Source organism: Platichthys flesus, chromosome 5, assembly GCF_949316205.1.
Source record: "Platichthys flesus chromosome 5, fPlaFle2.1, whole genome shotgun sequence".
Lineage (NCBI taxonomy): Eukaryota > Metazoa > Chordata > Actinopteri > Pleuronectiformes > Pleuronectidae > Platichthys > Platichthys flesus.
Genome location: NC_084949.1, coordinates 19,049,430 through 19,064,898, shown reverse-complemented (window position 1 = coordinate 19,064,898; position 15,469 = coordinate 19,049,430). Strand labels below are relative to the sequence as shown.

General features: G+C 42.5%; 1 protein-coding gene across 1 annotated transcript; it reads left to right on the top strand.

Annotated features, from left to right (window-relative positions):
* Positions 1–834: 834 nt before the first annotated feature.
* On the top strand, positions 835–14,614 carry LOC133954368 (proline-, glutamic acid- and leucine-rich protein 1-like). Its single transcript, XM_062388749.1, has 6 exons — positions 835–1,210; positions 5,128–5,172; positions 5,547–5,591; positions 6,515–6,662; positions 7,676–7,837; positions 8,478–14,614. The coding sequence occupies exons 1-6, from the start codon at positions 1,160–1,162 to the stop codon at positions 9,572–9,574; spliced, it is 1,548 nt and encodes a 515-aa protein (XP_062244733.1). The 5' UTR covers positions 835–1,159; the 3' UTR covers positions 9,575–14,614.
* Positions 14,615–15,469: the final 855 nt, after the last annotated feature.

Here is a 15,469-nt window from a genome sequence, read left to right as displayed (position 1 = left end):
ATATGCAACTACGTGATACTACTAAAAAAAGTATTTCACCTTTACCGTTACTTCTGAATACACCTTAAAGAACAGTTGATTTTAATTCACATTTCATTTGTGCCTGGAATATTTCCAAATGCATACAGTATTGTACTTGATAAGATATTAATGTTAAAATAAAATGTGACCAGACTCAAAACAGACCAGTGGTTCACGACAAGGAGACACTGACTGTTAAGACACTGTTGGGGACACAATTCTACATATTATAAATGAATAAAGATAATAATTATAATAATTATAACAATAACTTTTGACAATTTATATTTGATCTATCGCTCAGACCTAATTCCTGATGAATGTAGTAGCTTATTGCATAAAGTAAGAATCTGCAGCTGATTCAAAATACACCACAAGTGAAATATGATGAACTATAATTCAACACTGTTGGGATAGAATTCTTCATAATGTAAATGAATACTACTACTACTATTACTACTACAAGTAATAATAATATTAATATAATAATCATCATCATCATAATAATAATAATAATAATAATAACTGTAGTATAGGTCAACTTTGTATTTCTAATATTATCTCTCACTATGCAAACGGTTTGTACACATCATGGTTGTAATCATGTGTCAGTACCATGTCATACACGTAAAGTGGCTTAGTGGCTCATTGGCCCAGTGGTCCAGCGGTGGTCCTGGGGGTCAGAGCACCAGTGTGTGTGGACTGGGCCCGGCTGAGGTCCTTGGCTGAGGCGGCCTCTGAGCGGCTGTTGCTGGGAGCTCCGGCCAATCAAAGCCGCAGCGCTGCCGTACAAGTCGTTAGTGGGTTGGAGAAGCATGACATCATGCCCAGCTCCAGCCTCCCAGTGAAAACAACGCGTGAAACCTCCACATCCCACTACAGCGACTCGCCTCCACCACCCGACCGTCTGCAGCGTGACAGCACGCCGCCCCGTCCCCGAGACTCACACCGGGAGAGGGGGGCATCCCTCCGTCCGTCAGTCCGTCGGTGCATGCGTCTGTCCGGGGGAATGGCGGATGGAGAGGCCGCCGTGTCTGTGGTGGAGTGGGACAGCGGTGCGGTGATGGGGGTCTAACCGAGAAGCGTCCCACCTCTGCGGCTCTATTTCCTCTGCTCGGCTCGGTATTCAGCTCCAGACATGGATCCTGAGAATAAGTTGACATTCTGCCTCGGGCTGAAGGCTGAGGAGGTAAAACACACGCATACACACGCACACAAACAAAAACACACACACACACACACACACACACACACACACACACAAACACACACACACAGACGCAAACATACACTGCTGTCAACAAGCTGGGCTTCAGTGACTCTGCAGAGCAACATGCTTCTCATCTCCTGCCTGTTGTTGTTGTTGTTGATGTTGCTGTTGGATTCTCTTTTCCTTCCTCCATCTCTTCTTCTGTTGGCCCATGTCTCAGGGCCACAGTTGTATATTTGCTCCACTGCAGTGAAATGGTTGGTGTTGAGTGAAGTCAGTCATTTGTTTGCTTGTAGTCAGTGGAAAGAAAGAGAGTCTGTCATGGTGGGGTCAGTGGAACAACTGCTAATTATAGGCCACTGTTAAGGTTTCCCCCAGTAAGAGGGACTCACTGTGCAGGACACGAATGAGAAAGTGATTTAGAATGATGATGGTGCTATCATGGTGTGATGGTTTTGGTTTTGGTTCAGGGCAGAGGTTTGGGTTGAGTGGGCCTCTACATGGTTCCAGTCAGCTGAATGCACTGGGTGAAGGCAGACCACAGACGAAGGCTGGACATGATTGTGAAACATTTTAAAAAACTGAATTATTCCACATGCAGAGACAAAACAAACTGAATCTCTCAAGAATCAAAACTGAGTCTCACATGAAATTGTATTAAATTGGCTCCTTTGGCTCAAGAAAGTACAATATTAGACAATCTAAGTATAAGAATTTAAAAAGTCAGGGATAAATGGTCATCATATTACTACCGAGAATAATAGTGTGTAATCAGAGAAAAACAGATCGATCCACAAATATAATTTAGTTGAACCACGACAAAAACATTTAGTTGCTTCCATGGAAATATCAGCTTGTTCCTCAACTTAATTTCACTTTTGCTTGGCGGATTTAGAAATTAAGAGATTTTAAAGAAGTTGGTTCTCATGTTGTCGGAGGCCCTGTCCACACCCTGTTAATAACATCCTTCCTGAGTGATACCATCATTAAATACGTGTGTGAATGCACCACATTAAACTGTTGGTCAGTGTTGATAGAGTGACCAAACACAACGAAACACAGGGACACTGAGAGGCGTAGAAAGGCTTGGGATCACTGTGAAACTATATATCTTTCACACCGGTGGCCACATTGAGCCCCAGACCTCCTCCAGATGTGGTTTGACCACTGACCCCGTACACGGCACGCCTGGTAAACATGTGTTTTTTGTGATCCAGTCACAAGTGGACCTGAAGTTCAGGTGTGAATTCCCTCAGGTCTGTTGGCGATCCGATCACACCAGGCCAGATGTGTCCTGGACCCACAAATGAAGGACCGCCCAGTCAGCTAACCCTAACCCTAACCCTGACCTGCTACAGTTTCACTATGAACTGAAACTCCTTCACTCTCATCAACCCCCATACACTGATTAGTTTGTGATCATTGCCAAAATATCACCTTTTTTTTTTCAGCGCCTCCTAACTTCTCTCTCTCTCTCTCGCTCTCTCTCTCTCGTTACGGTGTGGTCAGTGTCGATATCGTGGTGGTGGCTTCGATCAAATCAACCTATGGACAATGAGATTCCATGTAAAACTGGAGCAGGTCAGAGGAAGCGCGCTGGGTGGGTGGTCCTCAGGACACATTGGGTTTCACACAGCGGAAAGAATGTGTCCACATGTGTCCCGGACCCCCTCTGATCTGATCTCAGGACTCTTTACTGCCCATTCGGCTGCGTTCAGACCTGTTCCTGGTGCTGACCACTTGTGATCGGATCACTCGTTGATATCCGGCCTGAACAGGGTCACAGTGATAGGGGGTCTCACCTCGATCCACAAGATGACAGCGGATCACTCCTGCATTAAAGTGAGAGACCTTAACCTCACCGTCATAAATATACACCACAGTTTTATGGTTTAACATCCTCAGACGTTAACTTGACTTCATCACATCAGATTTAGTTTTCTGTGCCGGTGGTCCCTTCCCTCCCTCTAACATCCAGATGGTGACCTTTCACCAAATACTGTTACTTTGGCAGTTTACAGAAATTGACACAGACATCCTGTTCAGCCTCTCTCACGTTTCCCTTTCATGACACTAGCTGCAGTCGAGACCTGTGGGAACTCAGAGGTGGAAATCATTCGTGGTTAGTCGGTGGTCTCTGGGGAAGCCCGAATGATCTCCTGACACTCGTGTATGTACTCAGCGCAGTGCGGTGGGCTCACCACAGGAACTCGGCTCGACATTGACGCCTGAATATTTCCTCTCATGACTTTGACTTTCGTAACAGCATAGAAGCTCGGTGTTGAAGTACCCGAGGTTTTGTTTGATGGTTTGTTTCATCTCTTCAGCTTTTATCTTGTGTTCTGCACATGTCAGGGATCAACTTACAGAAATCTCTTATTTAAGGGATATGTTTTTTTACATTGGCATTAGTTTGGCTGGTGTTTAGCAGAACTGCACAAACACTACTGAATGGATTACCAGGGAACTTACGGGAAGGATCCAAATAATATGTATCTAGTGAATTTACATGTGGTCTCTTAAGGAAACTGTTGGGCCTTAAAAGATTTAAAATAACAAACATGAAATGGTGCTTCATCTAAAAGCAGTCACTTGATTATGTATTTGTAGCACAGAATATTGAAAACTGCCAACTACCGAAGCTGCTGCTTCTTTGATGAGAGAGATTCTGCAATAAATCCAACGTTATTGAATATTTTGTTCACGGTCATTTCAAAAATGTACCCATCCTTATTTGCAGTGAAGAATATGTGTTCTCACATATAGTGCTGCCTGCCATCAGATCAGTATTTGGCAGTGTCTGTCCCGAGCTCTGCAGGCTGCAGTGCCAGCCGCGTTTTTGGCGCCTGTTTGTCCTTGATTGGACGTTGCTCCTCCACCAAGTTGTCATGTAAAGTTGTGTTGTGTAGTTTTCTGCACGAGTTTCAACCTGTGGATGCATCAGGTGCTGCCGTTTGCTACGCACAGTTTTAAATGATCTATAATAGCAAACATGGGTGTCTCTAAGCTGAAGGCTGACATCGTAGACTGTGTATAAAGATGGACGACAAGTCTCCGCTTCCTCCCACATTCCAGAAATGAAGCCAATACATCCCAGAGACGTAAACTCTCATCCTGCACATCGGGAGTCAGAGGCTTTGCAGTAGCGTTCAGGGGATGGGATGTGCAGCCTCAGAGTGGAGTCTGTAGATATTTGCCTCCTGAAATGTGGCATATTGTCACTTTGTACTTTCACACAGTAACACACACACACACACTAACACACACACACACACACAAAACGTGACTATAGGCGTGGTATCAAACAAGGCAGTGGGCCCCCATTGTCTCCCCATAGTTTTTTTGACAGTGGCCCCTCATCTAGCAACACACACATTTTTTTCTTTTACTCCCAGTGGGCCGGCACGGTATTTAAAGAGGCGTAGCACAAACATGCAACAGTGGTATTCATTACCACTGCAGGTAGTATTTAGAGACACACATGTATATGATCATTCACTAATGGGGAGTTTTATAGAAACCAGGATGCTGCAGGATGTTGATTCGTTGATCAACAAAAAAAAGAACACATTTCAAGACACGAGGAGAGAGATGGAGAGAGAATATACAAGATTTTTGAGGTGTGTCTGGGAGCTGCTGTCCTCTGTTAGGTTCCTCAACACTCAGAGGAGACATAGGTCACATTATAAAGCCATTGACCTTCTCATCCACTTGAAGGGCCACAAGTGTGTGTGCGTGTGCGTTTGCGTGGGTGGATGTGTGTGTTGCAGCCAGCGTCTCCAGACTGCAAACTAATAATTTAATGGACTTTTTTTTTTTTGGTCATGCTTGATTAGAGTGAATTTACATGGTGTCATTTCTCCATCTTAACCGGTGCGTGTCTCCGTCTCTTCCAGATGACCATGTCCCTGCAGGGGCTGGACGGAACCGAAGCTGCCACGGTACTGAGCTCGACCTTCAAGCCACTACTACACAAGCCTCACACCACTAGATGAAATAACACATTGTCAACACGTGTGAAAAAAAAGCCTCCCAGCGTAACCACGGTGGTTGCCATGGCGATGCATGATCATCTGTTGGCACTTCAGAGTTTCATGTGTGGTTACTATGTACACAGCCGATCTAGAAAAACCTCCTCCTGCTGCAATATTACTGCGAGTTATGATTCTGCCTGAGCTCAACGACACACTGAACATATATGATAACGATGTGTGCAACGTTATATAACTAATGTCTGGGTTAGGTTCACAGTGATATGCTAATGACTGAGATGTAAGTGTTAAATTCACAGGGATGTTTTCATTTCTCATTTTAGGTGGCTGTTTCTCAGAAGGAGACCAACACGCGCACAGTGAATAAGGTGGGAGCTTTGTTCAGCCTCATTTAGCCTTGACCCGTCGCTGCTGTACAACATAGACATTTTATAACACATTCTTAAAGCCGCTCTGATCGATATTCTTTGGTTAATAAGCGATGGATTCACATGAAAGGATTTGTTTATAGTGAGTTATCACCCTCTGCAAAGCATTTACTGTCTTCAAAGGAGACATATTGTGGTTTTTTTTCAGTTTTTCTTTCCTCTATCGAGTCATTTTTTGGTCAAAGTAAACGATTTTCAAAGTTAAACAACCAAAAGTCCCCCCCACCTCTGTTTAAAACACCGCTCCTGAAACGCCAGTGCATCATTGTGATGTCATGATGCCTTACATTTGAAGAATGCTCCCCCTAGCAGCTATAGTCTGCCACTGCCCCCAAACAAAGACAAGTAAAGCAAGAGGTGCAGGAAGTGGTTGACCACTTCCTGCACCTCCTGCAGAGTGGGCTTTATCCGAAGCAGTCCCCTAAAGGAACAGAAGCTAAAACAAAATGTTTCAAACAAAGTGATGATGTAATGAGGTAATAACCCAAAACCCAAATATTTCTTCTCTAAGCCGATTGGTTCTGCTACTATCAGCTCTGGTACAGTTTCAGGCTCACAGCAGACATACTATTGACTATTGCAGGGGGTGAATATTGGTTTAATTAAATGAATGCTAATACAACTCCAAATGAATCTTAATATATATATTTAATATTTAAATATGCAAAATTATAGCTAATTCAACAACTATGATATGGAGATGAAATGTTTAATAAAAAGTCAGTGGACCTTGAGTTATGTGGCAAAGGTTGAGAACGAATGGGGAAAATCATAGCAATGCCAAGACACCATCTCGACTGTCCTTGTGCTGTGCCTTCATTTTCCACTGTGGTGACGGTGTGATGCTGTGTTTTGTCCACCAGGTGGTGAAGCCACACAGGGGATCTGGTAGCCGGCCTATAGTCAGCCCAAAGTACTGTCCCGGAGTCAACAGCAGTCCAGGTTACCTGTGTGAGACGGGACACTGCTGCGGAGAGACAGGCTGCTGTACCTACTATTATGAACTCTGGTGTGAGTCAACCTGACCTCTGTTCCTCTGTGTCACTGACCAGCTCCCACTGCTGTGACACATTGAAGTGTAAAATTCTGATGTTTGCGTTCATTGCTTTCACATATTAACAGAACAGGATTGAAAGAATTGTTTGGCCTTTGGTTGGATTTCTGCTCTATTGGCAGGATGTGTCCGACCACAATATGTAGATGAGCTATTCTTTGTTAATACAATCATTCACCCGTTCACTCTTGGTCAAAGAAACGGTCAGAAAATCTTCATCCATTCAGCCCAAACATCACACCTGCAAAACCAGATAGTGACATTAAATATAGTTTCCAAATTATTATTCTCATGTTGGTTAAAATTACACCTACATTAAAGTTTCAAAAAGATTTACACTGCTATTGAATGACAATAGCAGTGTAAATGAATATCTTTGACATTGTGATCATTGCATTATTACTTTTTTGATAAAGCTTTTTTAGGCCTTATCTTTCCATACACATTTAAATGTTAAAGTAACAATAATCATTTTTAAGCTATAAATTGCCATGATAATTTGACTTTGAAACTTGAAGTTTGACACAACACAGTAGCAATATAAATATATATAGATATAATGCTAATTCTGATTTTCAAGAGTTTTTCATTTAGAGTTTAAAACGACAACCTCCAGGAACAAAAATCACTCTTTAAACTTACAGGTAATTATGCCATAATTTTACATTTTCAATATTGACTCATGTAAATTTTATCTTTTTCCCCCCAAATTATTCATCATCTCTTTTTAATAATGAATAAACCATCTATCCATGATAATAAAATAAAAGCAGCTATTAATTACCCATTTTAAGTTCTTTATCTGAAAGTTGATATTATAATAAAATCAACCATAAACAAATTAAATATCCATAACGACACTTAATGCCTCTGTGTAACCCGAGTAGCTGTACTTCGGATAACAGACAGAATCCACCATGTTAGTTTTTCATCATGGTGAACCTTTGTGTTCATTTCCTGTTTGCTGCAGGGTTCTGGCTCTTGTGGACGTTGCTGATCCTCTTCAGCTGTTTCTGTGCTTTCCGCCACCGCCGGGCCAAGCTGAGGATCCAGCAGCAGCAGAGACAGAGAGAGATCAATCTGATCGCCTATAACGGAGCCTGCAACTACCCTTCCTCAATGCTGGACCTCAGTACGTTCACTTTGTGTTCCCCAGTGGTTAGTGCAGCTCTACACACGGGTTGGATGCACAGGGTAAACAGGTTTAAAATGATGCAAAGGGGTTGAGTTATGTTAAATACAGTGTTTTTATATATTGAAAACAACTGTGAAGGTTCAGTTTTCCACACCTACATTGAGATACGCCTTTTAGTGGTTTTATTAGTTGCTACCCTGGTTATAACTCCTGTTGATTGGTTAATACATGTAGAAATACAGAAGCAAATAAAAAGGTAAAAAGAAATGAAGATGAAATGTACAAAATTGTATTTATTTTATTATTAATTAATGCATTTGTTTATTTATTAAAACACTTGAGTCATTTCTTTATTTTTTTATTTGGTCAGTTTGTGTCCTTGCTACATTTAGTGCTCTCGTCAATATTTGCTGTAGCAGTGCAATCTGGCTCGTCAATGTGTTTGTGGAGTTTATGGACAACAATGGCGGTATCCAGCTCAGAGGCTTTATCAGGTTTTATCTTCCCTTTAATTGTTTGTGTAAATTAGTGGTTTTAGTATTTTTGTAATGGTTTGTTCACAATTTGAAAAAACACTCTCATCCTAGTAAACGTGGGAGTAGACGCCACATCTGAGCTGATGTCTCTTTCCTCACAGGTTTTCTGGCTTCTTTCAAGTTGCCCTCTTACGAGGAGGTGGCGGCACAGCCCTGCACCCCTCCTCCGCCTTACAGCTCCGTCTTCGCCCTGCAGGGTGGTAGCATGGGGGGTCCGAGCTCCTCCTTCCCCTATCACCCCCACCACCGCAACCCCTGCCCTCCCTACCATGGCCCCGGCCCCAGCGGCATGACGTCCTCCCAGAGCTCTGACAACTACACCAGCTGCTCCTGCGAGTCGTGCTCCCTCACCTCCCCCTCGAGCACCTCCTTCTCCTTCCAGGTGACAGACGAGACGTACGACAGCAGCCACATCTCCACGCCCAGCGAAGCCTGGGGCGACTCTGCCATCGTGCCAAGGGTAGGCGCCACCTTTCCGTCCACTCCTTCCCCGTCACTTCCATTGCAGCTTCAGCGTGATGTTATACCAGCGGCCGCTCCAGACGTCGTACCCGTGCAGAGATGCTCCTCTAATGGCCGTGAAGAAAACTCGCGTCCATCGTTTTCCCTTCCTCTGCTCTCACATCCTTCACAGCCGTCTCGCCTCCCGCTTTCTCCCCTCACCCTGTTGTCTTCCCTCCCTCCTGGTCAGGTCCATCCTCTCATCCTCTCAGACCCACTTGGAATCATGGCTGTCCAGAGAGGGAAAGAAGAAGATGCTTCACCTCACGGTCCGACCCCCAGGCCCACGCTGTCTCCCCCCAAACAGGTGCTCATCTCCTCACATGTGGCCACGTTCACACGTAGCAGCAGCAAAGGGGAGAAGAAGCTGGAAGAAGAGGAAGAGGAAGAGGAAGACGAGGAGGAGGATCACTTCCGGCACAGACGACTGACGGGTGACTCGGGCATCGAGGTGTGTCGCTGCCGCGTGAAGAGGGAGGAGCAGGAGGAAGAGGAACTGCAGAAGGGGCATGTGGGTGAAGGAGGGAAAGAGGCTGTGCAGGGGGAGGAGAGGGAGGATGTGCTTCACGACAGCCTGGACTGTTCCCACCGAGCGAAGGCCGGCGGGCGGTCGCCTCTCTCGGACGACTGCGCCGGGCAGCGCGGCCGCGTCTCCTCCTCCTCCCGTGGCGCCCAGAAGACGGTGGAGGCCTCGTAGGCTGACGGCCAGTGAGTTTGAACCAGTGGAACAAAGTGAGATGTTTATGGTGAACGGCTTCAATACAGATCAAGACTTGCAGGTGAAAAGTTGAATCACCTCAGTCTTGCAGGTCTTTGTGGTTTACGAGCCGAGAGACAGGAAGCGGAATAGATCCGCCTGTTGTCTCTGTGTTTTATTTCAAACGAGAACCTGAAAGTCGCATTTTGTAGTTGGTTGATTTGGTTCGTGGTTTAGGAGAAAACTTTTTCTTGAGAGTGATGAAATGCTAATGAGTTGTTTCATTCTCTTTCTCCTTTGTTTCCCCACATGCTAACCAAATCAGTTTTCAGAGGTAGCTTAGTGACGACATCCCTTTACCCTTTACTTATTGATCTCTCTGCTTGCTAAAAAAGCATTTTAGCTGTTGTCAGTGAAATAGTCAGTGGTTCCCAACCTGGGGGTCGGGGCCCCTCAAAAGAGTCATGACAGGATTGACCCAATAAGAAAAAAGAAGAACGCGTTCGACCATTCAGAATTATGTGCTAATTTTCCAATGTTTTCCTGATTGTAAACAATCTGAGGAGCGAAAAATCTATATTTGGTTTGAGCTGCTCTCAACTTATCGACTTATGCAATGTAAGATGGATCTCAACAAAATATTCCTTTGATTTACGGGGTCGTACATGTTTGGAACCACTGTCTTCAGCGGTAGAATAGCAGTATACCATGTTCTATTTGCTATTTGATCAGAATCTGTAACCGTATTTGTATAAATAACATTCTTAAAGTCTTAAAGTACATGAAGATAGTGGAACAGTTTATTTGGAACAGGGCAGAAGAAAAACAGGCGTTATATCTTTTAATCTAGTGGCTTCTGATTTTTTTTAAAACTCAATTATTGTTCACAAAAACGTTCCAGATGTTCTATTTCTTGTCGGTGACTTTTTACTTTCACCAGCCTGTTCCCTCTGTTTATCAGAGGAAATAATGACTGAAGGCATCTATTGTGACTGATACAAGGTGTGTGTGTGTGTGTGTGTGTGTGTGTGTGTGTGTGTGTGTGTGTGTGTGTGTGTGTGTGTGTGTGTGTGTGTGTGTGTGTGTGTGTGTGTGTGTGTGTGTGTGTGTGTGTGTGTGTGTGTGTGTGTGTGTGTGTGTGTGTGTGTGTGTGTGTGTGTGTGTGTGTGTGTGTGTGTGTGTGTGTGTGTTGTCTTCTTTAGTTCCCTTAAGGAATGAGAGGGTGCAAACATTGATTTCAAAATGTATGGGTGGCAAAGCTTTACAATGATTATACTTTGATGTTTCAGACTGTTACATGAATGTTCAGCATAATTACCAGACTGTTTGACTTTGGACGTGTTCTAACATGTTCCTGTTTGGCCGTTGCCATTTCTTTTTGCAGGGCAATTGGGAACGTTGAGTTTTTGAACTAGGCAGAAACTTTAAGCCTAATCTCGTCAGTGATCATGAATGTAAAAGGTTATGTATTGCAACAACAAAACAAAAAAGATATATATATTGGAGATTTTTACGGAGATTTTTTATCGCATGTTGCTCGACTGATAGAGTCTGGAAAAGGCAACGCAAAGTGGCAGACGTGGGCTTTGAGGATCTGATCTTAAAATGTGATGCTGTCTTGGAGAGCGTGTGCCTCCGCCAAAGCTGATTGGCCACTTTATCATCTGAATGCATATTGAGATCAGATACATACACCATGTAAACAGAAGGTGTCAACCTGTTCATAGATGTTAGCACTCTATGTCATATGTCAGATTTTTTTACATATAGATCTCTATGAAAAACAATCCCAAAAATTTACAAAAAAGAAAAAGAAATTGCACTTTTAACAGTGTCAAGGAAAGAGGAATGAAATCCTTGATCCACACCAAAATGAAATGGTTTCTTCCCTGATCCATACCACATCCTTTCATGGAAATTCATCCTGTGGTTTTTGTGTAATTCTGTTAATTAAAAAACATTCACAGAAGAAAACATGATGTCATTGGCGGAGGTAAAAAAAAAAAAAAAAGTTGTAAATGCATGAAATGAGGGTTTAAAGTCGCAGACAGTTTGCCTCTTTTATTTTGAAAACTGATGTGACTAATCTGAGATGTTTTTTCTCTAGGCGTGTCCTGGTTTGTATATAAAACCACTGGTCGGTTGATATTTCAGTCGCACGGCGTGTGTCACTGACGTCTCTGCCTGTTGGCGGAGCGTGAAACCTTTTGATTGATGCTCTGTGTATGTGCCAGGATGACGTGAGGGCTGGTCTCAGTGCTGCTTAGCAGGAGCAGCACGTGTTCTCTTGTGATTGATCCTCAGTACCAAAATGTCCTGGAGAAGAGATCGAGTGTCAGGGAGAGGAGGGGACCATGTCTGTCCTGCTGTGGTTTGTTTTAAGTGTCTCTGTAGCTCAATGGTTCGAGGCCACTTCGTTGTGTCCTTGGCTCAGTGGGACGACGCCTTGCCTGAAGGTTTTGAGTCATTTGTAGTTCTGCGGGCGGGAAACGTTTATTCCTCTCCGCGGTACCTTTTATTGGTCAAAGACAAATCATGTGTGTCCGGGGAGTGGAAGTAGGTTGTGTTGCAGGTTGTGTTGCAGTTTGTCATCTGGATCTTCTCTGTTCGAGGCTCTTGTGACTCACAGAGGTGACAAATCAGAAGAAAAGCCTTTGGGCTGCTGTCCATTTTTTTAGCTTTAGCTCAAAGAAAGATCACAATTTTCACTTTCATTAGTCTAGAGGTTTTCCAAGATCCACGTATATGGTGCCTGGATGAAAATAGACTTTTTGTTCGGCATACAGTAGTTTTTAATGCTGCTATGTGAATGTTTGTTTTTCTGTAAATTGTCTGTAGTCGTACATCCAGCGTTTTTTCTAGCAGTGCTTACGGCAGTCTCTTTATAAAATATACGCAGTACACGTGAGACTTGCAAAAATAGTATTTAGCAATAGTGTTCACACTTTTTTCCTTATTCTAGTCAATGCTGGTTGATAGGAAATGGACTGTTGTGAAAAAAGACATTTACCTCTTCATTATGAATCCGTGAGCTGTGCCGGCAGAGGCCCTCGATTGTACATAACACAGCGGGGTCTTTTTTTGAAATGCCTTTGGCTTAAGGTTTCTCCCAAGTGCGAACTCCGATCTAAGTTTTACCTTCGACCTGGTTTGTGTCTCTCATTGATGATCATTACGTTTGAGTCACATAGCCACACATTTGTCTTTTCCTTTGATTCCTCAAACTCTCTTCTGCCGTTCTTGATAAATAAAACAAAATATGAAGCCATCATCATTTTAAACCCAAGTTGTATTCTTTATTCCACATCAAGAGTTTAGCAAGAACTTAAACCCTTGCTTTATTTGCATGGCATTAACTGTAATTTGTTTTCTATATTTGTGATTAATTTATTGTTTAAAAAAAAAAGAATGCTTTTATTTGTCACTGACTTATATGTTAAATAATAATAAATGTAGTATTTCCGTTAGCTGTAACGTTAAGGAGCAAAACGACTGCATTTTGTAAGAAAGACCCATTTACATTTGTTCTGTACAGATAATGATGAATTAAGGATGTTAGTGGAGGAAATGGCTCCATAAACCCTAAAATATTATTGTATGCAAATTATCAAAATAGTCTTTGATTAACTGTATTAAGTTGTATCTTTAGCTAAAAGGCTGAATTAATGAAGGCAGAATTATACAGAATAAAGTAAAAGTACTGTGAGATCATGTATACTAGAAAAACACATTGTGAGAATTACTTGTATTGGTTTTTGTTGTGTAGCTTGTAGTGCACAACATTCACTGGCTTTATGAATTTGTATAGTATCTTTAAATCTACATGTTTTTGCCCTACGTGGTAATGAAACGTTTTTTTAATTATCTTGTTGAGGAAACATCAGAGGTAGGAAATAAAGTTGTATACAAAATCCTAAAATCTGTTATTTTGCACTGGACTTTCATGCAGAGCAGAATAGAGAAGTTGATTATGATTCTGAAAGTTCCATTGAACGACCTGCGTTTTACGACGATCATTTGAAAAACACATGTTCTGTGACTTCAATGCAACACGAGATTCACAAACCGGAGTCAGTTTTACCCCGACTATGATTTCACGTAGAAGCCAAACTGAGTTCAGTGTCTGTGGAGCTGGTTAAGTGTGAACGGAGAAAACGCCCGACCCCCCCCCCCCCCCCCCCCCGTTTCCACAGTGAAGGCCAAGGCCTGATACTAGACTGTTACCTCGCTGAGTTTTGACTGCAAAGGACTGTTTACTTTTCCTTGTCGAGATAGTATCTACTCTATATTTGTACTGACGTTATTTTGTAATCCAAGAATTGATGAACGGAAGAAATAAAAACAACAACAACACAACGCACAGAGAGGCCACACTCTCGGCTGAACTAGATTGCAAAGGAACCAACAAAACATGAAATACCTGCTGTGGCGGGAAAACTCAAGGCTGTTTGTGACACTTCTCCTTCTTACTCCTGCCGCGACAGGAAGCACAGGATTTATAGCCGTATCTGTACGTGATCGTGTGTGGAATAGTTCCCATTAATATTACTACAACATGTGGTGTTCTTTGAGGGTATCTTTGTGCAATTCTACCTGCAGCTCTTCAGTGTGCTACGTGTGGGGGAGTTATCGCAAGCCGCGTGTTGTCGTGCTGTTGAATCATTGTCGCTTATTATGAGGCCAAAGTCGAGTGTCGTTGGTATTCGTTGACATGATATGTGTCGATATAAACACCTAAACATTTTTCTGTCATCATGAGTATCAAGTTGATTTTGTATCCTGGTGTATAGCGTAGAGATTTCTGTTGCGCACTCTGACGTAAAATCAAACAATGCCATGCGCTCACATTTTTAGATATATATCTAAATATATGTATTTGGTTTCACATGTTTTGGTGCTTTTTTTTTATATGGTGGGGTTCTTAGGTTTCTTCCATTTGAGTTTTTTTTTTATCGATGCTCTTTTCTGCCATGTTGAACAATGACATCTGCTTTTATTCAACAAATACTGTGGATTTTGTGTCAAAATAAACGATTACAAGTGCTAACGAACACGTTTCTGTCCTTTCCTGAACATTTTACACACGTTTAGTTGGAGCTGCTGCACGTACCAGCAGTGTGCCGCTTTGAAACATGAATAATGAATAACTTTTATTCACCCACTCATGAGAAGCAGACACTGTCACAAGTCGGATGAATCAGAAGGCCACACTCGCTGTGAAAGCTTTATCGTTTATCAGGTGTAAAGCCCAAGAGGAAGAAGAACAATATGAAACCTGTGATTATTTCTAAGGGGCGGTGTTTTGGGTGCTCATATCCACAACATGTATTAATGTTATTTGAATTTCACATTTCACACAGAGGGAGACTCAATGGGCTTTAGAGGAAACCATAGAAAACACTAATCAGATAGAAAACACAAAAAGACGCTCAACACTAATAACCTAACCTTGGAGACACCATTAAAGCTCACATACACACACACTACTGTATAAACTACTAAAAGCATGAGAGAAAATACATTTGTAAACAAGCAGCAAATCAATTCTATTCCATTCCGGCAGCCAGTGACGTGTTTTCAGAAAAGGTGTGACATGTTATTTTTTCTTAAACTGCCACTAAGCACCTGGATGCAGCATTCTGATGAGCTGGAGCTATGTCAAAGTGCATCACAGTCATCTAATCTGCTGGAGATGAATGCATGGGCCATATATTCAGAGTCAGACCTGAGACAGGAAGCTCGTAAGTTTGTGAATGTTTTTAAATGGTGGAGAGCTCTAGAGAAATGATAAATGTCTAAGAACAGTGGCAGTCTTTTGTTAGTGCATGCTTGTTATGTATCACTGGCATTAACCATTTCTTTCCTTTCTTATTGTTCTTGTCAAATTCAGTAATT